Here is a 26,693-nt window from a genome sequence, read left to right as displayed (position 1 = left end):
AGCCTCAGCGCCTAGGGCTTGCCGATCGAAAGGTTGCGGTTCGAATCCCCTCGGCGGGGTGCGCTCCCGTTGTTCGGTCCCAGCGCCTGCCAACCTAGCTGTTCGAAAGCACTCTCGGGTGCAAGTAGATAAATAGGGACCGCTTACTGGCGGGAAGGTAAACGGCGTTTCCGTGTGCGGCTCTGGCTCGCCAGAGCAGCGATGTCACACTGGCCACGTGACCCGGAAGTGTCTCCGGACAGCGCTGCCCCCCGGCCTCTTGAGTGAGATGGGTGCACAACCCTAGAGTCTGTCAAGACTGGCCCGTATGGGCAGGGGTACCTTTGCCTTTTTAGCTTCAGTTCCACATGTGTATATATGGCATTATGTACATAAGGAGGGCACTGAAAGGGCAAAGTGAAGAGACACTGTGATATATCAGCATATTGCATATTTAGTTGCTGATATATTGTGATGTTCAAAACCAGATGTCGCCCAGCCCTGCTCCCTACATATAGGTATTTGTTTTAAGAACTTAAGACTGCCATGTAGCAGCCACGTCACTTACAAACAGGTTGTCTAGTTTGTTATTGGGAGAAGTTCCAATGCTAGATTGTTCATGGGAGTTGCAACTGCTGCAGAGTAATAGTTCTACCTCCTAGGCAAGTTTCCTTTGCAATGAGTAGGGGGTTGGGCTCAATGACCTCTAAGGGACCTCCTAAATATATTATTCAAAGTTGTTGAGTAATGAACATGACAGAAGCAGTACATAGCCTGGAAGTGAGAGTCATCATAACTTTGTCATGTTACTGATGGTCTGGAAAACTAGAAACATAGCAATTAATATTGCAACTTGACCATCAAGTTCCAGAGTTATCATTAATAATCTGTTAATGATCAAAAGTTATTTAATGGATGTTTCACTATGTATTTTTTTACACTTGAAGAACCAGGGAGAATCTTCCTTTAAGGTGTTGCTGCCCAATCTAACAATTTGCTTTGTGACGCAGATATGTAAAGGAGCCGGTGCAAAGAGAAAAGACAATAAAAAGGGCAAATAAATCAACACCTGAATCCCAGACTAGCACAGAATAGTTAAATAAAGCCATCTGTCATGCTGCAATGGCTAATGAGTCAAATCTCAGAACCAATAGTGTCTTGAATTGGCCACGAGGTGGCAGCAGCCTCATGTCATTCCTATGCAGAACCACCTTCGCTCTCTTAAGTCAATGTTGCGCTTTGTGATTGCACCCGTGCTCAGCCGAATCCTATGTCTTTTTGGGGAGGGGAGGGTATTTGTCGCTCAAGAGTTCCAGGTCAACTTCAATCACACAACCTGAATCTGCCAGTATGTGACTTCCAAACAGTAAAAACACACTGATTCCAGGATTGCGGGCCAGATTTAGAAGGTGGTTGGGCCGGATTCAGCCCCCGGGCCTTAGGTTGCCTACCCATGACCTAAAGCAGGGATCAGCAAACTTTTTCAGCAGGGGGCCGGTCCACTGTCCCGCAGACCTTGGGGGGGGGGCAGACTATATTTTGAAGGGGGGGGAAATGAATGAATTCCTATGCCAAACAAATCACCCAGAGATGCTTTTTAAATAAAAGCACACATTCTACTCATGTTAAAACATGCTGATTCCCGGACTGTCCACGGGCCGGATTTAGAAGGCGATTGGGCCACATCTGGCCCCCGGGCCTTAGGTTGCCTACCCATGACCTAAAGCTCCACTGTTCCCTTTGGAGGGGTAAATTTACTATAGCAAAACTCCCTCTGGCAAGGGGCAACCACATAGCAGGTGATTGCTGGAGGCAGCATAAAAATAACATTGTTTTATGTATGTATGGACAGTTCTCATCATCCCTGACCATTGGGCATGCTGGCTGGGGCTGATGGGAGTTGGAGGCAACATAATAGATGCCTAAGGAGTGGTGCTCCTCTCAAAGTAGTATTGGGGGTGGGGTGGGGGGAGAACTGGTATTGGGAACCAGATGAGAAGGAAAGGAGATACAATTTCCCCCCCTTCAAAATATAGTCTGGCCCCCCACAAGGTCTGAGGGACAGTGGACTGGCCCCCTGCTGAAAAAGTTTGCTTATCCCTGCTTTAGGTCATGGGTAAGCAACCTAAGGCCCGGGGGCTGAATCCGGCCCAACCACCTTCTAAATCTGGCCCGCAATCCGGGAATCAGCGTGTTTTTACATGAGTAGAATGTGTGCTTTTATTTAAAATGCATCTCTGGGTTATTTGTGGGGCATAGGAATTCGTTCATTCCCCCCCCCCAAAAAAAATATAGTCCAGTCCACTGTCCCTCAGTCCGGCCCCCCACAAGGTCTGAGGGACAGTGGACCAGCCCCCCGCTGAAAAGGTTTGCTGACCCCTGCTTTAGGTGCACCCTTGAAACAACTATTCTAAAGGTGCCATGTTTAATGTTACTAAAGTTAAGTGAGCATCTGGGGGGGCGGAATCATGATTTTGGGGAGAAATCACCACTGGAAGGATACTTTCTGGCACCCACTCTAGCAGTTGGTGTTGTGCATTTCGAAGGGGCAGTGCAGTTTTGCCAAGTTGGTTAAGAAACTGCAGTGCCTCTGGGACAAAGGCAACCAGCGAAGGTTTGTATGTGCATGCTTGCTGGGTGCGGATGTTTAAAGTTCACCTCCCAACCTTCTGTTTGTTCTGGCTGCCTACTGTTCCTTCGCCCTCTGCAGCTCATGGAATGAAAATGTTTTTTTTTATTATTATTTCTGAGGGTGCTTCCAGGTTGTCACAATATTGTGGGAAGGATTCAAGTTAATACCAGATATTTACGTTTGTGCAATTCAAATGGATTGAAGTGCTCTGTCACCCTAGCACACCAAATCTATTAAAACAACAACAACATTGACTTTTGTGGTTAGGAAAGGGATGGGATGAACAAATCATTGTTGGGAAGATATGCAAACAGCCTACAAGCAAATCAGGATGAATGCTCATTGTCCTATAATTCCCCTCTAGACAAATAAGAATAAACACTGAGTAAGCTTTGCAAGGGGGACGCGGGTGGCGCTGTGGGTAAAACCTCAGCGCCTAGGACTTGCCGATCGTATGGTTGGCGGTTCGAATCCCCGCGGCGGGGTGAGCTCCCGCCGTTCGGTCCCAGCTCCTGCCCACCTAGCAGTTCGAAAGCACCCTTAAGTGCAAGTAGATAAATAGGTACCGCTTTATATCAGGAAGAAAAATGGCGTTCCTGTGTGCTGCGCTGGTGCTGGCTCGCCAGAGCAGCTTCGTCACACTGGCCACGTGACCCGGAAGTGTCTCCGGACAGCGCTGGCCCCCGGCCTCTTAAGCGAGATGGGCGCGCAACCCCAGAGTCAGACACGACTGGCCCAAACGGGCAGGGGTACCTTTACCTTTACCTTTAAGCTTTGCAAGGTCCGTAAAGTTAAAGCCATGGTTTTCCCAGTAGTGATGTATGGAAGTGAGAGCTGGACCATAAAGAAGGCTGATCGCTGAAGAATTGATGCTTTTGAATTATGGTGCTGGAGGAGACTCTTGAGAGTCCCATGGACTGCAAGAAGATCAAACCTATCCATTCTGAAGGAAATCAGCCCTGAGTGCTCACTGGAACGACAGATCGTGAAGCTGAGGCTCCAATACTTTGGCCACCTCATGAGAAGAGAGGACTCCCTGGAAAAGACCCTGATGTTGGGAAAGATGGAGGGCCCAAGGAGAAGGGGACGACAGAGGACAAGATGGTTGGACAGTGTTCTTGAAGCTACCAGCATGAGTCTGTCCAAACTGCGGGAGGCAGTGGAGGACAGAAGTGCCTGGCGTGCTCTGGTCCATGGGGTCACAAAGAGTCGGACACGACTAAACAACAACAACAACAACAAGCTTTGCAAACCAGGATGAATGAACAGGCTGTGGAAGAGCCCTAAAAATTCAGATGCAAGGCCTGCTGTACATCTGTTTGGTGCCCACAGATGTGCTTGAAGCAGCACATCTCTAAGCACTTAAGTTCCAGCCCTGTAATGGTTCCTTGCAGAAAGGAACATGTGTCCATGTACAAGGCATTTGTATTATCACGTTGGCAGATTTTTAACCCCATGGTCTGATCCTCTGTCATAGGCTTTTTGCACCTTAAGCAGATCTGTCTTCTGTGGAAAGTTTTCATCTAAGCCTTTAGGTGAAAATGTTTAATGCAATCTTGCTAAAAGGCAGCTGACCATGTGAAGAACCAGATACTTTTTCTGTCAGCCTTGAGATGTCATTCCTGTTTTGGTACTGACGTAGCAAAGGAGCATGTATCATCTGAGTAATTGTAGAATATAATTTCAGACTCACTTGGGATACAGAGATCCAGGTTAGGTATCTCTAGAGATAATAATCAAAATTGAAAAGTACAATACCTCAGGGATCATCTATTCCCTGACATAGTGATGCTGATGTCAAGACTTCTACTCTGCATCTAACAAGATGAAGGGAATATTAAATGTTTCTTCTCCCTTCAGCATAAAAACTATCAAATAAAATAAATTTATAAAATAAGATCAGTGTATTCCTAGCCAATACAGTGGTACCTCTGGTTAAGAACTTAGTTCGTTCCGGAGGTCCGTTCTTAACCTGAAACTGTTCTTAACCTGAGGTACCACTTTAGCTAATGGGGCCTCCCACTGCTGCCATGCCGCTGGAGTACGATTTCTGTTCTCATCCTGAAGCAAAATTCTTAACCCGAGGTACTATTTCTGGGTTAGCGGAGTCTGTAACCTGAAGTGTCTGTAACCCAAGGTACCACGGTAATTGTATACCCAGATATATTACTTTTTTTACTATATTCAATCCTGTTTTTTCTTCTAGCTCGTTTTTCTTTAGCTCCCATATTTTTAACCATTACTTTCATTTTTTTCTTTGTTTAATGTAAATCCCAAGACTTTGACAAATTCTCCCATTTTCTCTAATACCTTTTGGATGCTTTCTTCTGGGTTTTCTACCATCAATACTAAATCATCTGCAAATGCCCGTAACTTATAAAATTTGTTTCCTAGAGTTATCCCTTTCATCTATTGGTCTAGTCTTATTTCTTCATTTAATAAGAATATGAAGAATAAAGGTGAAAGTGGGCATCCCTGCCTGGTCCCTTTTTCAATGTTAAAGTATTCTGTCATGTCATTATTAATTATCAGGTTTGCATTTTGTCCTTCATATATTGCTTTTCAGCCCCTTGTGAATTGTTTTCTCATATCCATTTGTTCAATTGTTTTCTCAAGGAATTTCCAAGATACATTATCAAATGCTCTCTCCACATCTACGAATATAAAAGCTGCTTATTTGTTTGGGTTCAAATCCAGGTATTCTATTGAATTAATTACTGCCCTTATATTATTGCTCATTTTCCTGCCTGGTAGGAAACCAGCCTGATCTTGATTAATATATTTGTTCAATACTTTTAAAAATCTTGTAGCTAAGATATCCGCTTATATTTTATAATCATTATTAAGTAGGGAGATCGGTCTATAGTAGTTTATAAGTTCTTTATTTCTGCCCTGTTTTAATATCATTACTATGTGTGCTCGCTGCCATGTTTTAGGTATTTTTCCTTCTTCCAAAATTTTATTTATTAATAATTTCATAGGTAAGACTAGGGAATCTTCTATTTTTTTGTAATGCATTGTGGTAAGACTGTCTGGTCCTGGGGACTTTCCTGTTTTAGGTTTTACTATCGCTTGATGTACGGTACTTCCATTGTAGATAAAGGGGAGTTTAGGTATTCAGTCTTATCCCTGATTACCATATCTTCTATGTTTTTCCGTTGCAGGTATTTTGTTATTTCTTCATCTGTTTCACTGCCAGCTTTACAGAGGCTTTTGAAATGTCTAACAAAGCTTTCCTTTATTTCTTCCTGTTTATCTAATACCTCTGGTTACGAACTTACCGTAATTCGTTCTGGAGGTCCGTTCTTAACCTGAAACTGTTCTTAACCTGAGGTACCACTTTAGCTAATGGGGCCTCCCGCTGCCTCGCGATTTCTGTTCTCATCCTGAGGTAAAGTTCTTAATCATAGGTACTATTTCTGGGTTAGCGGAGTCTGTAACCTAAGGTGTTTGTAACCTGAGGTACCGCTGTATAGGCAACTAACAGAAAAAGAAAACAAAGTTCCTTTCACTGGCTGAACAAATCTAGTATGCTAAGGTTATGTTAAACAGGTCTGCAATCCTAAACATCTAGCTTAGATTTGGTCAGACTTTGTTCTTGCAAAAAAAGACCATTAGGAGCCTTTGTGTCATTTTGGAACAATAGGCTTCCCATGGAAGGCATAGTTTGAAATTGTGCCAGCCATCCCATTTCATGTTTATTTTATGAATATGCGCATCACTGAGGGCTGATGTTCTCTGCTGCATCATGCAACTTTTAGTCGGCAGCAGTGTGTTAATAACGTTTGGGATCACTTCTACTGTGTTTTAAACCTACATATTCCGTTTTTTGCAAACCTTCCTTCTTTCCTACTACTATTGCATTTGTGCATTTTCTCGAGGAACCGTTTCTCTCTTTTTCCCATTTCCTTTAATAAAAATGCTCCCTCTCTGCGCCCTAATGTGTACCTTGACACCCCCCCCCATGCTATTGAGCGCAGCAGCCCCCCCCCCCCCGAAAGGCTCGCGTTGTTTGGCTCCACCGGCTGCTGTCTTCTCGCCCTTCTCCGGAGGAGCCTTTGTTCGCGGGCCCGTCTTCCCCAGACAGGAAGCGGGCGGCGGGCGAGAGGGAGCAGGTGCTGCAGGACGGAGCCGGTTCTTCCTCCTCGGAGCGCGCGCGCGCGCGCAAGCGGCTGCCGGGGGCGGCGCGGCGGGGGCAGCTCCCGGCGCGCAACCTGCCCGGCCATCCTCGCCAGCTCTTCCCGCCGCTTCCTCGCCGCCTGCTGCACTTCCTGCTCTGCCCGCAGTGCCTCCTTGCAGCAGCAGCGCCAGCTCCTCCGGCTCGCCGCCTCCTCTCCCTCAGCCAGACGCTCCGGCCGGCGGCGGCTGCTGCTGCTACTGAAGGAAGGCGGGCAGGTTTGCCAAGGCGCCGGGAAAGAGAACCCTTCCCCGGGGCAGCTTCCTCGCCTTCTCCCCGGGGGCAGGGAGCGGCGCTCGCCCTGCTGCTCCTCGGGCAGCCGGCGGGAGGAGCGGGCCTCGCCGGGGAGGACAGGCGGCGCGGAGCGCGGAAGGTGAGCCCCCGAACGCGGCGCTTGCGTCCGTGCCGCGCCTCCTCCAGCGGCCCTCTCCGCCTTGCGCGGCGGGCAGCCTCTCCTCAGACCCTGCCTTCTTCGGCGCCGAGGAAGGGGCAGCACCGAGAAAAAGGCCCTCTTCTTCCCCTGAGGAAGGAAAGCGGGGCAGGAGGCGTCTCCGCGCAGGCCGGGGCTTCGAGGCGCACCGCGCACGGCCGGCTCTTTATCTCTTTCTCTTGCGCGCGCGGTTCCGCCATCCAAGGGGCGCGGAGTTGCGCCGCCGGTCTTCTTCGGGGCGCACCGAAGTCCCCGCGCGAGGAGGGCGCGCTTGCTTGCCCTGCCGGCGGGGTCCCCTGGGCGCGCGGCCGCCTCTCCCTGCGCCCCCCTCGACCTTTCCATTTGGAGAGAAGGGGTGTGGGGGCGCTCCGAAGTCTCCCCGCCTTCTTCTGGTCTGAAGGGGGCTCTGCCTTTATCAGGGGCTCCGATGGCGCTTTTAAGCGAGGTCAGCCCCCCCCCCACCCCCGCCTCCCAAATCGAGGCGTCCCCAGCAGACCCCCCCTCTCCCACCAGACGAGAGAACGGTGGGGATGGGGCGGGCGCAGTAGGAATGCGCGCCCTTCCTTTCCCCGGGGAGCCTCACCTGCGCTTTGGCAATGTCTCCAAAAGGCTTTCCTGCCCATCTAAAAGAAGCGCAGTCCAGCAGGATTATGGCTCCTCACCCCTTAAAAAAGACTTTTGGTTGGAGAGGGTTGCAATCTGACGTTTCTAGGGAGTAAAGTAGCTCATGGTGGTTGGAAAATTAAACTTGCTCGGTCATGGTTGCTCTTCAGAAGAGACCACTGTTGACGTTGGCACCTCTGAAAGGGGCATGGAAAGAAGAAGGATGTAGGTTGTGGGATCTCATTACTTGGTTGAAAAAGTCATCCCATAAATGCAGAATAATTCCCAGTTCTGGTTTATGTTTCAGATACTTCAAGTTGCCACGAATCCAGTTACGCGGAAGTCATTAGTTGATTTTTAAGAGGGCCTACAGAATGTCTTGAGATTAAGACCCTGTGGTTAAATAATTTACTCTGTGATTCAGATAGTTTATACTGAGTGTTTCAGGTTGTGACATTTATTAATATGTCTTTGTGCTTTTGCGGGGGAGTTGAAAATGTTGTTGAATTGCTGCAAGGTATCTTTGAAGTACTTCCTCTTTGATTTCAGATTCTCATATCTACTGTAGTATCTAATTTCTGTTAAACCACTGAGCCTCTTGGGCTTGCCGATCAGAAGGTCGGCAGTTCAAATCCCCCGACGGGGTGAGCTCCCGTTGCTCGGTCCCAGCTCCTGCCAACCTAGCAGTTCCAAAGCACGTCAAAGTGCAAGGAGATAAATAGGTACCACTCCAGTGGGAAGTTAAACGGCATTTTCGTGCGCTGCTCTGGTTCGCCAGCTGTACACCGGCTCCCTCGGCCAATAAAGTGAGATGAGCTCTGCAACCCCAGAGTCGTCCACGACTGGACCTAATGGTCAGGGGTCCCTTTGCCAAATCTTGTAACAAAAACACAAACTTTGCTTTGCTCAGTTGGGCTATATGTACAGCAGTTATGCAGATAGAAAAAAATCTAACTAGTTTACTCAAAATTTTCCCCATTTTTAGCTTCTAAAAGTTTGACATCACTTTGACAATACAGGTAGACTAGTTTTAACTTGATTTGCTGCTAAGTTAGCTATTTTTTGGGTATAAAATGTTTGTGTTGCAAACACTGAAAGTGTTGGTGGTTATTTTGTATGCATTGCTTAATCCCTCTCTTTTTTGTCCTGATAATACATAGATTAGTCTTAGTACTTTTAAGGAATTGAAATGCAGTACACTAAAGATGACACTAATGTTAGCTTTAAAAATACCACTTGAGAAGACACGCAATTTCTTAAGAATTCAGCATTATTTTGTACATGGAAAAGATAACAATTCAGAAACAAACATTTCTCATGATGAAGACGAGTTACCCTCATCATGTGGGCTGCAGTCAACCAACTTTATATGGCCCTTTAGGTGTATTCAAAAAACAATGCCAAATAAATACATTCTCTAAGCAAGTATCAGTAGTAAGTGACACCTGAGGGGGAGTTATTTATTGGGGAGTTGCATTATTCTATAGGTGAATTACACTGCACGTGATTATGATAATGAGTGATGCCTTATTTTATTTCTGCTGTTAGATGGTGTGCAAATTATGACACAACAATCCAAAAATCACGTCACTGTGCATCAGGTTTAAATTATTTACAGAGTAATTTCACTGCATATTTATGGGGGGGGGGGGGAAACCTACAAGGCAGGGCAATAACCACTTCTATTGCCCTGACATTTTGCTGCAGGCAGGGTGTGTGAGAAGCTTTTACTTCTTCCCTTCTGTTAATGATGCACGCAAGGGAATAAGATTGCCCAACCAACGTACCGTATTTTTTGCTCTATAAGACTCACTCCCCCCCCCCTAAAAAGTATGGGGAAATGTGTGTGCGTCTTATGGAGCGAATGCAGGCTGCACAGCTATCCCAGAAGCCAGAACAGCAAGAGGGATTGCTGCTTTCACTGCGCAGCGATCCCTCTTGCTGTTCTGGCTTCTGAGATTCTGAATATTTTTTTTCTTGTTTTCCTCCTCCCAAAACTAGGTGCGTCTTGTGGTCTGGTGCGTCTTATAGAGCGAAAAATACGGTAGCTCTTTCTCTGACGGTGGAAAAGCACTAACGTGGCATCCTGAAATCACTCATCTGACTTTATACTGAGCATAGGATTGTCCCCTTAGAATTAAACTTCATGCTGACTGCGACTTCAGTTCTTTACACGTTGACTGTGAAAAAAATAGAACCATCGTAGTGTAATTTATTATGCTTTGATGGGAAAATATAGTTCATTACAGTGAGCATTTTTTAATCAGTTGGAATACATATAAAGGCTTGGATATTAACTTCTTCTTTGGCGATCACTCGCAGCCGAGTGAGATTGTCTTCCATGAACACTGTTTTAACAGAGCCGTAAGTGACTGTGGAGGCCAATTCTGGATCCACATGTCCTTCCACAGTGGGGACATAGCTTTCTGGGCGGGAGTTGATCAAGGTGAGGGTTTGCCAAGCGTGCCTTCCTCTTAGCGCATGTCTCCCTTTCGTCCTGAGTTCGAGCGTCTTCAAAGCCCACAACACCTTTGGTAAAGGCTGTTCTCCAACTGGAGCGCTCGCAGGCCAGTGTTTCCCAGTTGTTGGTGTTTATACTAAACTTTTTTAGATATTAACATAATGTTGGATATTAACATAATGTTGCAGGCCACCCCAATCTCTGCCAAGCAAGAGTTTCCAGGGGTCTTGGTATTTAACTAGGGTTTGTGTTCCTTTGGAAGGAGGCACAACAGAGACTAGCGTCTTTTTCAGAAATGTGGTTTATTTTACACATATTTACATCTAAAGCCTTCTGTGGAGAATGTGCATGCAGACCATTATGGCCAGAGAGTGTCTCTTGTTGCTCCCCTAATAGCTTCACAAGCTTGGATCCAAAGCAGCAGCCATCCACCCCCCTGCCCCCCCATCTCTCAGTGCAGCCTCCAGCCAGTGCCTTCCAGTATCCCCCCTCAGTTTCAAAAGCCTACGGCAAGAACCCCACTTTTCCCCATGATGACATCACGCCTCCTGTTACCATGGCAACATTTCCCTGTGTGCCTTCTGCCTGGCCATCATCAGCACAGTGGTGAAATATACTCGGGAGTTGAGAGTGGATTTCATGCTCTTTATTCAGCTCATAGTAGTGAGGAATGGAAGTTCCCCCAAAATGTCAGCTTTATATACATTATTTACACAATGGGTCCCACGTGATTGGCTAATTCTGGTATTCTCCTGTAGGGCGAAAAAAAACTTTTTGGAGTTTGCTCAATTTCTGACCCGTCCCTGAATGTAGAGTTTATGGGGCTCTGAAAAGACTTCAGGGGATGGCTGCATACTTATCTGTGTGTGTGGGTGGGTGCTTGTTTTGCATTGTGCATAGATCGGCATTGGATATGTAAAATACGTGCCTCTAAAATGTACTGTACCCCAAGTTATGGAAACAAAGTAGCAAAGGTCTGCCTGTGGTCTGTGGGGAAAGGGGCGGGGGGAAACATCGGGGGAGAGTTTGTAGAATAGCATGCATGCTCTCTCTTGCAGACACACTCATGCACACACATGCTCAACCATATGCAGAGTTTGGTGAGGGTGTTTAAACTTCTCAACTACTTTTCTAAGTTGTCAAGATTAGACTCTTTTCTGATGTTTTGCTTATAAAAGTGACAAGCGAACATAATGGAATGTTATTGATAAAGCAACCATCCATACCAGGCAGGGTCTTTGATTATACAGCAAAAGACAAATGCTTTTATAAAATAAAAAGTTATTTGGTAAAGAATAACCAATTTCAGTATGAATTACCACCAAATTCTTGGTTTGGTCAGAGAACTATGTAATTGTGGTTGTAAAGCAGTATTGTAGCACTATAAGTGTTACTCATTAACATTCCATTTACATTTCAAAAAGGAAGCTTGACTGTTAAAGCAAATAGTGTGTAAATGCTCCTTTTAGCAACCCTTGACACACACCTGGTTTAAGGTTTTTGTATCTTTGGATCACAAATAGAAGGCTTTTGGGTTAAACAAGCAAGCAAAAAGCAGCAAAGCTTCAAAGTACCGTATTTTTCGCTCTATAAGACGCACCAGACCATAAGACACACCCAATTTTTGGAGGAGGAAAACAAGAAAAAAAATATTCTGAATCCCAGAAGCCAGAACAGCAAGAGGGATCGCTGTGCAGTGAAAGCAGCAATCCCTCTTGCTTCTCTGGCTTCTGGGATAGCTGTGCAGCCTGCATTCGCTCCATAAGACGCACACACATTTCCCCTTACTTTTTAGGAGGGAAAAAGTGAGTCTTATAGAGCAAAAAATACGGTAGTTACTGAAAATATGAAAGGCACTGTAATTTTCACTCTATAAGACGCACCAGACCACAAGACGCATCTAGTTTTTGGAGGAGGAAAACAAGAAAAGAAAAAATCTGAATCTCAGAAGGCAGAACAGCTGTTCTGGCTTCTGGGATAGCTGCGCAGCCTGCATTCGCACCATAAGACGTGCAAACATTTCCCCTTACTTTTTAGGAGGGAAAAAGCGAGTCTCATAGAGCAAAAAATACGGTAATTAAATGGTACAGTGGCCAACACATTTTGGTAAAGACCTTCAGGTTGCACTGAAGAACAACTATATACCGGTAAATAAACAAACCATAATACAGATTATATATATACATTATATACATCATTCACTAATTATAATTTAACAATTTATGTTAAAAAGTATACTCCCTCCTTAGGCATCACTTTGTGGAGGCATGTCCCCAGACGGTTGCTTATAAATACCTTGAAGAAATTATTAACTGTTTTTATATTGTTTTGTTAGGTCCTTTTAGTGTTTTAGTTTTTGTAAGCTGCTCTGAGCCAGTCAGTGACAACACTGGACTTGATATAAGGAGCTTCCCATGTTTCTAATCTTAAAATACCAGTGAGTACAGTGGTGCCCTGCAAGACAGATGCCTCGCAAGACGGAAAACCTGCTAGATGAAAGGGTTTTCCGTTTTGGAGGTGCTTCGCAAAACGAATTTGCTATGGGCTTGCTTCGCAAGACGAAAATGTCTTGCGATTCCTGGGGTTTTTTTTCCGCTCCCCACCCCCTTTTTCTAAGGCACTAAGCTGCTAATAGCCTTTTAGCAGCTAATCCGCTAATCCCTTAAGCCTTTAATAGCCGCTAATAACCGCTAATAGCACTAATCCGCTAATGGGCTTGCTTCGCAAGACGAAAAAACTGCTAGACGAAGAGACTCACGGAACGGATTCTTTTCGTCTTGCGAGGCACCACTGTATACTGTTACTTGTTTTAGCGGCTAAAATTTAACATATTTGACCTAGACAAATCCTGCCACCTCCTATTTGAATACAGTCAGTACTGCACTGTGTTTTGGATGAGTCCCAAACCAGAAAATATGTGTGCAAACCTTAAATTTCCCAGCGCAGCAAGGTTTTTCTTTACTGTTCCTCCAGTTGTCCTCTCCTGTCATTTGAACCTCTTCCCCTGCCTGTTGATTTGAGCAGGACTCGAGGCTAGAAATAGTAGCTTTCAAAATAGTTGGAAGACTACGCAGCAGACAGAAGTGAGCCAGACCAATGTGACCAGGGCAGAAACAGGGAGTAGAAGCCATCATTTTTGCCTCTTGCCTTGAGAAATATACTCCTATTTTCAGGGTTGTGAACTGGCAACGACATTGCATCATGTTCATCATAAAGTCTCAGGGCAGTTCACAGAATTGTTGGACACCATTGTCTGGGCCAGGGGTCAGCAAACTTTTCCAGCAGGGGGCCGGTCCACTGTCCCTCAGACCTTGTGCGGGGCCGGACTATATGGGGGGGGGGAATGAACAAATTCCTATGCCCCACAAATAACCCAGAGGTGCATTTTAAATAAAAGGGCACATTCTACTCATATAAAAACACTGTCTGCAGGCCGGATTTAGAAGGCGATTGGGCCGGATCCAGCCCCCAGGCCTTAGTTTGCCTACCCATGGTCTGGGCTGTACATTTTTGTAATGGTCTTTCTGTTGTTAAGGAAGTTTCCTCTGTTTTTATTTGCTTTAGTTTGTGTATATTTTAGAAATGCTTTGGTGTAAGGCTGTACAGAGAATATTTATTGATAGGTGGCTATATACATTCATTCATTCAATCAATCAAACATTAGCCTGCTGTATTCGGGTTAAAATAGAAATCCCAGTGAATTCTGCCATGTGTTCCACAGATCCCACAGAGATTTATCCACTCTTGACTTGAGTCTCTCCGTTTAGTGATTCAGCATGTACTTACCGGTCCTGCCTCTTTTCCTCCCATATGGAAATTGTGCCTCTAGGGAAAGATTTCTCTTTTCTTTTTTAAAAAAAAGATATTTATTAAAATTTTCAACATATTACAAAAATTAAAAAGAATAAAGAAAAATAAAAATAAAAATAAAATACAAAATAAAAACAGTTAAAAACAAATCAGTCTTTCCATGTCTTATCTTTCATTTACTTATTTCCCTGACCTCCTCACACCTCCCTTTCTTGCATTCCAGTTCAATTGGTTAATTCAGCAAATCCTTTCCCTCTTTAATTTTATCTTAATCTTTTATCTTAATATATTATAGCTTTAAATTATCACCTGTTAACAATCCATTTTTACATATTCCTTAACATTACTGCTAAAAATCCCACTTAACTTCAATCCAGCATCATTCTAACATTCATTAATTTTACAGTGTTTCTGTAAATAGTCTTCAAATTTCTTCCAATCTTCTTCCACTGACTCTTCTCCCTGGTCTCGGATTTTGCCGGTCATTTCCGCCAATTCCATATAGTCCATCACCTTCATCTGCCATTCTTCCAGAGTGGGTAATTCTTGTGTCTTCCAATACTTTGCGATAAGTATTCTTGCTGCTGTTGTAGCATACATAAAGAAAGTTCTATCCTTCTTTAACACCAATTGGCCAACCATGCCCAGGAGAAATGCCTCTGGTTTCTAAGACTTTCTCTTTTCCTGATAACTGAAGCAAGTCATCTGCAAGCAATGTCTACAAGCCGTATGCTGTCAGAATTATACTTTCTGATAATTCAGCAGATAAATAGCATTTATTTGTGGCATCACTTCTTTCAAGTATGATTTGCAGCATGCAGTAGACAGGAGTAGAATTGATTTGCAGCGTTTTTATTGTTGTTGGGCTTAACTTCAAGTCAGACATGGTGATGTGGAATATTTGCTTTCTGCCCTACGCTGTTGGTTCAGTACAAATCATAAGAGGAGAAAAGGATGTGTTCCTTAATAAACAACACTTTGTTTGGAAGATTTCCAGAACTGGCTTTGATGAAGCTCAGAAGCATTCAGTATCTTCATTCTTTTACCTTTTATATTCGACATAGTATTACCAAGATCCTCCTTGTTGATCCTAAAGGTAAAGGTACCCCTGACTGTTAGGTCCAGTCGTGGATGATTCTGGGGTTGCGCGCTCATCTCGCTCTATAGGCCAAGGGAGCCGGCATTTGTCCACAGACACCTTCCGGTTCATGTGGCCAGCATGACTAAGCCGCTTCTGGCCAGTGTGGTGTAGTGGTTAAGAGCGGTAGTCACGTAATCTGAGTAACCGGGTTCGCGTCTCCGCTCCTCCACATGCAGCTGCTGGGTGACCTTGGGCCAGTCACAGTCTCTCAGCCCCCCTCACCTCACAGAGTGTTTGTTGTGGGGGAGGAAGGGAAAGGAGAATGTTAGCCGCTTTGAGACTCCTTAAAGGGAGTGAAAGGCGGGATATCAAATCCAAACTCTTCTTCTTCTTCTTCTGGCGAACCATTTACCTTCCCGCCAGAGCGGTACCTATTTATCTACTTGCACTTTGACATGCTTTCGAACTGCTAGGTTGGCAGGAGCTGGGACCGAGCAATGGGAGCTCACCCCGTCGCGGGGATTCGAACCGCCAACCTTCTCATCGGTTTAGACCACAGTGCCACCCGCGTCCCTAGTTGAACATAAAGATTGCCTTGGAACATTGGAGAGGATAGTGATGTTTAGCATCCACCCTGGCATGTTGCTCAAAGACCAGCCTATCCTCAGTCACACAATATCATCACCAGGGAAGGGGAGGAACACGTCATGGTGAAATTGTCTCTTCATTGTATTCCATAGCATCCCTTATCTGGCTTTGCAGTGATTGATGCCCTTGCTGAAACGAGCTGTATGAGAAAGCAAAAGTCATTCAATCCTAATAGGTCTCTCCTGTATGTCTTAAGTGGCACCAGTAATAGGATATGATGCTAAGCAAATATAATGCTGTGAGCGAGCCTGCCATTTCCTCTGGGCAGCTACTTGTTCATTATTGCTAGGTTGCTCTGCTATTCAAGGTTTGTAGGGCCTATGGTGCTGGAGGAGACTCTTGAGGGTCCCATGGACTGCAAGAAGATCAAACCTCTCCATTCTTAAGGAAATCAGCCCTGAGTGCTCACTGGAAGGACAGATCCTGAAGCTGAGGCTCCAGTACTTTGGCCACCTCATGAGAAGAGAAGACTCCCTGGAAAAGACCCTGATGTTGGGAAAGATGGAGGGGATGACAAAGGACAAGATGGTTGGACAGTGTTCTCGAAGCTACCAGCATGAGTTTGACCAAACTGCGGGAGGCAGCGGAAGACTGGAGGGCCTGGCGTGCTCTGGTCCATGGGGTCACGAAGAGTTGGACACCACTAAACAACAACAACAAGGACCTTGGGCAATTTGGGGCTGGTTGACTTGTGGCGCTCGAGATGTTGTGGGACTCACAACTCCCATCAGCCCCAGTCAGCATGGCCAGCGGTCAGTGACGATGGGAGCTGTCACCTGCAGGGCCACAAATTAGCCGTCCTTGGCTTTAGAGATTACATTTATCATCCTGGGTCTGTGCTTGGGAGGCTGACTTTGGAGCCCTGGTGTAATTTGCATTCCCTAATCTTCCTGCCTTCCAGAAGCTGATCGGCTGCCTTCTGTACCACTGAACAGTTTTCAAGGGCAGCCTTAATAATTGCTGATGCAAGATGTAGTCTGATTTAAAAACCAAGAGGTATGTGATCTGAACCAGCAGGAAAATCTTTGCCACTCAAGTGATAGAAGGGGCACTTTGCTCTCGCCTCAAAGGCACATCTCTGTGAAGACCCACCCAATGTGGAATGGATAAAAATGGGTCTGGCTGACTGGTAAAGATAGCATATTGAATATTAATACGGCTTATTTAGTTCAAGCTTCGTTAATTTCATTGAGGCTTGTACTAATTCAGCTCTATATATTTGCTAACTCCCATTATATATCATGTTTTAATGGTGTGTTTAACACAAAGCAATCAACTGAACACATTATTAAATTGTTATTCTTTAGTATAATCTATCGGTTGCATTTTGAGATACCTTATTTTAGCCAGGCAATAAATAAACACAATTGTTCATACATTTTCTATAATGTTTGTGCTGAGGATTATAGTAATGGGTAACAGTAAGAACTTTTGTTAAACCTAAACTCCATTCACCACCGCTTTTTCCAGGGCATAGCAGGTTTTGTTGAAACGGAGGTTTGCTCATGTTGCCAGACAGTTGTTGAGAGTGAGGCATAATTGGCAAGGAAATATTTCTCTAAAGTAGATGCAAACGCAAGCATAACACATGCAGAAAGAGACAATTGCTTTTTTTTTTTAATGTTGTAACAGTGTGTTGTGTGAATGAAGGAGCAGAATAGTTAGTTTCCGCTTCCCTCGCCTCCAGATAATAAGTGTACTGTCAAACTTCGGTTTTTTAACATCTCGGCTAACAAACGTTTTGGAAGCTGAACGCTGAAAACCCGGAAGTGAATGCTTCTGATTTCGAACGTGCCTCGGAAGTTGAATGGCTTCCAAGGCACATTTCTCAATTTCCCCCATTGAACTTGCTGACAGCCCTTTGATCCTCGGTTTCCGAATGTTTCGGAAGTCGAAAGGACTTCTGTAACGGATTACAGTGGTACCTCGGGTTACATACGCTTCAGGTTACAGACTCCGCTAACCCAGAAATAGTACCTCAGGTTAAGAGCTTTGCTTCAGGGTGAGAACAGAAATCGTGCTCCGGCGGCGCGGCAGCAGTGGGAGGCCCCATTAGCTTAAGTGGTGCTTCAGGTTAAGAACAGTTTCAGGTTAAGAACAGACCTCCGGAACGAATTAAGTACTTAACCTGAGGTACCACTGTACAGTGGAACCTCGGGTTGCGAATGTGATCCATGCGGGAGGCACGTTCGTGACCCGCCGCATTTGCAACCCACAGCACCGTGTCTGCGCATGCGCGTGGCACCATTCAGCGCTTCTGAGCATGCGCAAAGCGTGATTTAGCACTTCTGCACATGCGCGATTGCCGAAACCCGAAGTAAGCTGTTCCGGTACTTCCAGGTTTGGCGTGTCTGAACCCGAAAACGCACAACCCGCAGCGATTGCAATCCGAGGTATGACTGTACGTTCAAAAACTGAAGTTCCACTGTATAAGTTAGATAATTCCTGTGTAAAATTCAGAACTGATATGACATGATCCACCCAACTTTGCTCTCTGAGTGTTCCAGCTGAGGCGGCTCTCCCCTTCCCTAGCAGCTGCCATAGGGCTACTCAAGGAGATACAGCTGAAGATGATCAAATATAAGTATATTAGTTTCAGTAACTAAGACCTTTTCTGCCTCATTCATTCATTCATTCTACCACCTTTATCTTAAAATGATCTCAAGATTTCATGTACTGTTAAAAAAACAATTATTGACTGATGTTAATAGGAGATACTATATAAAACAAATGGTAGAAACTTTTTAAAGACTGTTTTGTTTGTTTACAGATTATATTTGTGCTTTGTTCATCCATCTTTGTAGAACAAGAGAACTGGAATTTATAAGATTTAAGAGTTGAAATCAACAGGATTTACTTCTGAGCTCGTAACTGTTAGTGTCTCTGGCGTGACTTGGATGCAATTTCAAGTTCAGCGAAGGGAAATGTAAATATGCCTTTTCCCCCTTTCAATCAACAGATATTAGCATCTTCACTTTGAGATGGTGGGACTAGGAAATAGCCGTCGCGGGATGAAGTCTCCACCCCTCCTAGTGGCGGCACTTGTGGCTTGTATAATAGTTCTGGGATTCAATTACTGGATTGCAAGTTCCCGCAGTATTGATTTGCAGGTATTACTCTTCTGTTGGTTTTCCACATTGATGGAATCAGCAAAGATGTTTTCCTTTGTTCAGAATTGCAGTGAATTATTGAAGTTTAAAAAGCACTTCAGGGTTTCCAAATCATCATACCTGACAGGAATTTGGGTGCTGGCCAGGAGAGCAAATAGTGAGAGAAACGAGAAGTGCCTGGGAGAAGCTTGTGACGATAGTAGTTAAATACTGAATCCTGCTCAACCAGGAAATTGTGGAGCTTTATGCTATCCTTAGGGATGTGGGTGGCGCTGTGGGTTAAACCACAGAGCCTAGGACTTGCCGATCAGAAGGTTGGCGGTTCGAATCCCCGCGACGCAGTGAGCTCCCATTGCTTGGTCCCTGCTCCTGCCAACCTAGCAGTTCGAAAGCACGTCAAAGTGCAAGTAGATAAATAGGTACCACTCCGGTGGGAAGGTAAATGGCGTTTCCATGTGCTGCTCTGGTTCACCAGAAGCGGCTTAGTCATACTGGCCACATGACCCGGAAGCTGTACGCCGGCTCCTTCAGCCAATAAAGCGAGATGAGCGCCGCAACCCCAGAGTCGGCCACGACTGGACCTAATGGTCAGGGGTCCCTTTACCTTTACCTTATGCTACCCTTGCTGTCTGCTATATCAATGTAAAAAACTCTTTCTGTTTCTCTCATGCCTATGGATACACATGTATGAACACAGACCCAGAGACAAAGTTGGGACTGGCTGTTTTGAATTAGTGTGTGGAACAAACACCCAGCTCCCCAGCGCCTCTGCCCCTTCGTCCATTTTCTGCCTTACTTCCTACTTAAGAGAAAATAGTTCCTTCTGTGTCCCTTTTCTCTCTACTCGAACAGCGTTTTTGCCTCACTTCTTGTTAACTACACACAATCCTGTCTGTCCCCAACCCAAAGAACAAGAATGTTTCCTCACATCAGCACTGATTATCAATATTCCTAGTGATTTTTTCCCTTACCATCCATCCTATCCCATGTTCTAGAAGCATTTAGCATGGGCTCACAGGTGACTGGTAATTGTGCGGTGGCCAATTTTGTTTTCTGGAAGCATAGAATGGGAAGTTAAAATTTTGATTACACGCATTTACAGCAAAGATTGCAAACATTCTCTTCTGGATTTTTTTATCTGCTGCCTCTTAGAACCGCATAATGGAGCTAGAAGGAAGAGTCCGCCGGGTGGCTGTAGAACGAGGTGCTGTAGAAATTAAAAAAAATGAATTCCAAGGAGAGCTGCAGAAACAGAGGGAACAGATTGACAGAATTCAGAGCCTGCATAACTTCCAGATGGAAAACACTAACAAAATACACATGGATGAGAAGGTAAGAGCTATTGATCTATCCTTGTCGCTCTGCTCTGGGCCTCTCTATGCAGCTCCTCCTTTGTCCTACTGCTGCAAAAGAAACAGTGGATTTATCCAATATTATTTTAGGCTCAAAAAAATCCCAGTACTGCCTCTTTTCTACCATAATGGAAAGGGCCTCGCCATTGCTGCTGTCTGTGAAAGCGAAGGTGCCTTAAAACTGTAGAAATACTATTTAATATAAAATTATTATTTATTGAATAAAGAAATGAGCCCAGGGTGGAAAATGCAACATTCAAAACAATGAGGTTAAAAATAAAAAGGCATTTTAAACATTTTAAAGAGAGTTTATTATTACTTACACACCTTGTGCTGGAAGCAGCTTCTTGAGGGAAAAAAACACAAGAGGGAAACTGAAGTGGGGTGTTGTGAAGATGGTATGACAACCTGTGAGACTAACAAACAGCTCCTTCCACATTGCGAGGGATGTGAAATGTCATGCTTGGTGGGATCATTTCCATCTACTGGCAGATTGGATTAACAGTCTGAACGTTGATTACTAGCCGTTTCTCCACAGTGGAAGAATTGTAGCACACTGTCCTTTGGGTGGTTGAGTCATAGCTGTGACTTCATCCTAGAAAAACCTCAGCATCTAGAAAGATCCTAAAAAGGTACATGCAAATGTACATACCGTATTTTTCGCACCACAGGGCGCACCGGACCATAGGGCGCACCCAGTTTTTAGGGGGGGGAATTCAAGAAGAACCCCCCCCCCAGCCCCAAAGAGCAGCGTATAGGCTGCACACAACCTCTCCCTGCCAGAGGGGTTGCGCGCAGCTATGGAACAAGCCAAGGCAGCGAGTGGGATGGATCCCGCTCGCTGTTTTGGCTTCCCCTAAAGCCCCGTGCAGCCTCTCCCTCCAGGGAGACGCTGCGCAGCGCTAAAGAAGCCATAGCCCCGTGCAGCCTCTCCTTGCCGGAGGGGTTGCGCGCAGCTATGGATCAAGCCAAGGCAGCGAGCGGGATGGATCCCGCTCACTGTTTTGGCTTCCCCGTTAGCCCCATGCAGCCTCTCCTTGCTGGGAGACGCTGCGCAGGGCTTTCCTGGCTTTACTGGGAGGTGGGGGGATTCCCTCACCTCTCCCAAAAGCCTGCAGAAGCCGCGCAACCCCTTTAAAGAGATCGTGGCTTCTTCTGGCTTTTCTGGGAGGTGGGGGGATTCCCTCACCTCTCGCAAAAGCCCGCAGAAGCTGCGCAACCACTTTAAAGAGATCGCGGCTTCTCCTGGCTTTTCTGGGAGGTGGGAGAAGGGACTGATGCGGCCAGTCAGTCCCTTCTCCCCCCTGTGGAAAAGCCCGCAAGAGCGCACGGAGCTTGTGTGCGGCTCTTGGGGGCTTTTCCCGCCTGCCTCCCCCCTGCATTCACTCCATAGGACGCACACACATTTTCCCTTGCTTTTTAGGAGGGAAAAAGTGCGTCCTATGGTGCGAAAAATACGGTATTTTAGCAGAGAGTCTGCTGTGGAAGTGCCCTTGTGAGGTTTTTGGTAGGTTTCTTGGGCTGCATACAAATGTACCTGCAAACGCAGCCTGGTGTGCTTTTTATCCACTGCAGAGGGAAGGGGGATTTGCCCAAAATTGGATGGAAGGATTGGCCAATTCCTTTGTACTGCAACTGCGTACACTCAGGAGGTCCCCCAACGCTCTAGAGCAGTGGCTACCAATTAGCTAAGTACTGAAGGCCTCCCCTTTTTCAAAAGCCATGCTTTTGTTGTGTGAAAGGTGCCACTGTGCCACGGATCCCCTGGGTGGGTTACGTGGGAGCCCTGGGGTCCACAGACCACCAGTTGGGAACCACTGCTCTAGAGAGGGTCCTTTGTGTCTACATCGGGGAGAAGAGGAAGAGAAAGATTGGACTGCAAGCTGCCTTCTGCCCATGCAACCAATGGATACAACTCAATGGCCTTGATTCACAGGCAGCACTAAGCCAAACCATGCCAGAGCGTATAGCCACAGGTGCTCATAGAAAAAACTGCAGCCATTTTGTTCCTTGCTTGGTCATCCTGCTACTGCTGCACTGCCTAGAGCTAAGCCAGTGTGTATAGCTGCAGGCAAAACATGAGCTGTAGGCCAAGGTTTGTACTGCTTGTAGTTTGGGGGCGTCTAAACATGAGCCAGGGTTGGGCAAACCATGGCTTATCCATCTGATACCTATACAGTGGTGCCCCGCAAGACGAATGCCTCGCAAGACGGAAAACCCGCTAGACGAAAGGGTTTTCCGTTTTGGAGGTGCTTCGCAGGACGAATTTGCTATGGGCTTGCTTTGCAAGACAAAAATGTCTTGCGATTCCTGGGTGATTTTTTTTGCTCCCCACCCCCTTTTTCTAAGGCACTAAGCTGCTAATAGCCTTTTAGCAGCTAATCCGCTAATCCCTTAAGTCTTTAATAGCCGCTAATAGCCGCTAATAGCGCTAATCCGCTAATGGGCTTGCTTCGCAAGACGAAAAAACCGCTAGACGAAGAGACTCACGGAACGGATTCTTTTCGTCTTGCGAGGCACCACTGTAATTCTATATTAGCACAGTAGTCCAGCACAGCCTTGATCATAATAAACTGACACATGTATACTACAGATATACAATGAAGTAGTTTGTATGCTCTGAATTGATTATTTTTATGTAGCTGTTCTTTCTCCAGGAAATTACTACCAGCAGTATTTTACCATCTGCCTTCCAGCTGGAGCAAGACATTTTTGCAAAACTAGCTACAGTTCAACTCTGTGATCGGATATCTAAGCTCTAGCTGTAATAAATGAATCGGCTCTCTTTTTTACACAAACAAGGGCTTGCTGTATTATTTTAAGAACGAGATTTAAAGGAGAGCTAATACAAGAGGCCTTCTGTATTCTCTCTCTCTCCTGTTGCCTGCATTAACTTCGTGCAGAGTTAGCTACAAGGCGTTTGCCAGATCTTATGCCCACATAATTGAGCGGAGTTTCCTAGCTAGTTTGAATTTGAGCTCCATACGGCTTCACAGGATTTTGTAAAACCAGCAGCGAATGGTACCAACCACCTCACTGGTCTCTCTCTTTGTGAGAAGAGTTTACACACACAGTTTTAACTTGTAGGCTAAATTGAGGTAGCTTGATAAGGAAAGAGCTTCATGCTTGGGGATGAATTAAAAGTGCAGTATTGTTGCTGGATGCTTTGATGATCCTGAGAACCACAGCTGAAACAGTTATAATTATTCATGTATATCATGGGTAGGCAAACTAAGGTCCGCGGGCCGGATCAGGCCCAATTGCCTTCTGGATCGCCAGTGCACACGTTCTTTCCCTCTCCCTCTCCCTCCCTCACACGGCAGTGGCTGTGCTTCCTCCCTCCCTCCCTCCTCCTGGCTTCTCCCTGCCCTGCCTAGAGGAGGAAGGGGGCTGGGCTTTGTTGGTGCCAGCAGCAGCAGCGCTCCAGCGGCCGCCATTTTAAGCAGCCCCTTTTTGCGGGCCGCTCATCATCACCCCCGCCGGCGCCACCAGCCCCTTCTGCTTGCAAGACACAGGTAAGCAGCCACCGGGGCCTCGTGGTGCTCTAGCATCATTTCCCCCCCCCAAAATATAGTCCAGCCCCCCCACAAGGTCTGAGGGACTGTGGATCGGCCCCCTGCTGAAAACGTTTGCTGACCCCTGATGTATATTCTACCTATCCTTGTGTTAATAATCCCCGAAAAAGATGATTCTTTATGCCACTTGGGGATAATTTTTTTCTTTTCTTAAAAGTATACCCAGCATTCAGGTAGCATTCCAGTGGAGTCTTCTTGTTTGCCCCATGGCCAATCTGCGATCTTTGCTCTTTTGATTGAACATAGGCAACGAATATATAGGGCTAGGATATAATGTAGAAATGGAAGCCATTGTTTTTCAAGCACTCAAACAATTCCCTTGTTTCTTTCTTTCATTCATTCAGGCAATGCTGATGAATAACATTACAACAAATGAAAGACTGATCCAGAATTTGAAAGGTAAATCTCAGCAAAGCACCATCTGCACAGCAATTAAGTTTGCTTATTTTATACCTTCGCCCATTGTATGTCTACTGATACATTTCCCCCAAAGTTGGAATACAGTGGTGCCCCGCAAGACGAAATTCGTTCTGCGAGTTTTTTCGTTCTACGAGTTTTTTCGTCTTGCGAAGCACCAATGTGTATTGACGGTTTCCCATAGGAATGCATTGGCGGTTTTAAAAAAAAAGGCGCAAGATTTTTCGTCTTGCGAAGCAAGCCCATAGGGAAATCCGTCTTGCGAAGCAACTCAGAAAACGGAAAACTCTTTCGTCTTGCGGGTTTTTCATTTTCCGAGGCATTCGTCTTGCGAGGTACCACTGTATTGTATTTATATTTGTGTTAGGTTAGAACAACAGAAGGTTAAACATCTGCATTTTCTTCTGGGGCTTTAAATATATGATATATATTGCGAAAACAAGGTAATGGAAAAAGTATTTTGCACATGGCTGATCATGGATAACTACATTTTCTTTGAAATATTGCGTGAATATCGTGTTTAGGCTAGAGAAGAAACAGAAACCACTGCTCAGTCATCAATCCATTACTTTTGCAATCCAGGCCAATGCCTTCCACACTATTTGTTCCTATATATACTGTATTTTTCACTCTATAGGATGCACCAGTGTAGTAGGAAAGTATGGGGGCAGCTGTAGCTGTTTCAGAATGTACCCCCCCCCCTCTTTAAACAGAGACAGAATAAAACTGTGGGACCTAGAAATTTACTACTTGAAGACAGAGCCATGGGGCAACCTAGGAAATCCTTTTTTTTTTTTTTCCTTAAAAGCAGCCGGAAAGGGACTCTTTTATTAGATCAAGATTGTCATTCTGGGGGAGGGTTTTGGTTTTTTAAAACCTTTCTCAATGCTGATTTTCTTATTAATATTGCCATGGTGCCCCTGCTAGCTGCTGTTTGCTCAATTGGGGATAGTTTTGGGAAAAGGGAATAATCATCAATTAAATGCCATGGTAGAAATGTTAGCTCCCTCTCTCCTCCCCCTGTCCCCAGTGCAGTAGCCTCATTTCAAATTTGGCTACTTATGGCTGTGTTTTCAAAAATTTAAAGAGAGCTAGACATGGCTTCTCCAACATCTCATCTAATTATGCACTTAATGTAGTTCTAATGTAGTAGTTAATGAAATGAACTGTGATGAGAGAGCTAAATAAATAAATCTTATTTAACCAGACATCAAGGGATAAATAACTGTATCCAGGGAGGAGAACCTTCATCTTAAAAAAACACACACCGATTTGTGAGGGACTTAAAGGTTGTTGCAGGAGGTAAGGTCCACAAATCTCAAGGGAAAAGAACCAGGTGGAATAGGAATGGAAGTCGTAGGCTACTGGATTTCAGGCTAGAATCATGCAAGACTATAAAGATTAACTCGAAAAGTTATATGGAGGAAAATACGGTTAATACTCTTCTTTTAAAAATGTGCATTTTCAACATTCTCCCAGTATTTTTTGGTGCAAAAGCAAACAAAATAACCCAAAGTGCTATTTCTTTTTTTTGGAGGGAGGGGGAGCTTTGAAAAAGTACGGGAGGGAAAAGTGGATCTTCACTCAGGTGAACAGAAAATTCTCCTTGCAGATGGAAGTTGGGATGATAGCTTCATGGTCCCTTGCAATAATGCTTCTAAGGCTGCAATCCTTATCGATTCATGTATAGGGTTATATTCTGTTGTGCCTGTTCACCAGCAGAATAGGCTTCCGGTGCACACCAGAACTTATGTTACCCCCCTGCTACTGCCCCCAAATCTGCTTCAGATTTTGGGGGGCAGAAAGGAAGGAGAGGTCGCCGGGAGCAAATGGAAGTCTGCTTGTGCAGTATGGATTTCACAGACACTAGGCAGTAAACTCCGTTGAATGTAGTGGAATTTACTAAACATGCATATGTTTGAGCTACACAGGTCACATAAACCGAAAAGACTGAAGCAGTGTTTTAATCTAACTACTGTGAATAATTGGTGAAAGAAATAATAATGTTCTTTCCTACTCATCGTTCATTATTTTCTCCTTCTGTTTGTTTTTAATAAAATTTTATTTTTACTCAGAAAACTTGAGAGGTCTGCAGAAGGAATGTGGAAGGCTCCAACTCGACATTTACAGGTTTAAGAAAAACCAGACAAACCTTCAGAAAAAAATTACATATGACATGTAAGTATGTGACGATTGGCCAGCTTCTGTATAGGCAAAATGGCCACAAGCCAAGTTATTCAAGCACTAGCTTTTGTTACATATTTAGATTTTAAACAATATGTTTCAATGGGATTAAATATATAAAAATCAGGTTTGCTGTTGTAAATATTTTGCTTCACTGGCTCACAAATCTAAGAATTTAACTGTACCTGTGAACAAACCAAAACGACAAAGGTTGGGTACAATTTCGCATTTAAA

At 45.0% G+C, this 26,693-nt stretch overlaps 1 protein-coding gene across 2 annotated transcripts in view; it reads left to right on the top strand.

Annotated features, from left to right (window-relative positions):
- Positions 1-6,701: 6,701 nt before the first annotated feature.
- The window catches only part of GOLM1 (golgi membrane protein 1), a 31,970-nt gene continuing 11,978 nt past the window's right edge, over positions 6,702-26,693 (top strand). The window contains exons 1-6 of one of the 2 annotated variants that reach the window (XM_083403502.1): positions 10,451-11,857; positions 12,118-12,719; positions 18,781-18,931; positions 20,084-20,263; positions 24,203-24,257; positions 26,351-26,453. In XM_083403502.1, the coding sequence (XP_083259628.1) occupies positions 18,803-18,931; positions 20,084-20,263; positions 24,203-24,257; positions 26,351-26,453 (467 nt within the window). In that variant the 5' untranslated portion in view covers positions 10,451-11,857; positions 12,118-12,719; positions 18,781-18,802. Of the gene's footprint in view, positions 7,162-10,450; positions 11,858-12,117; positions 12,720-18,780; positions 18,932-20,083; positions 20,264-24,202; positions 24,258-26,350; positions 26,454-26,693 lie in introns of those variants that run through there. The other variant, XM_083403503.1, reaches the window with a different exon arrangement.

Source organism: Podarcis tiliguerta, assembly GCF_965153285.1.
Source record: "Podarcis tiliguerta genome assembly, chromosome: 11".
Lineage (NCBI taxonomy): Eukaryota > Metazoa > Chordata > Lepidosauria > Squamata > Lacertidae > Podarcis > Podarcis tiliguerta.
Note: the sequence above shows the minus strand (reverse complement) of the source record. Positions and strands in the feature narration are given on the sequence as shown.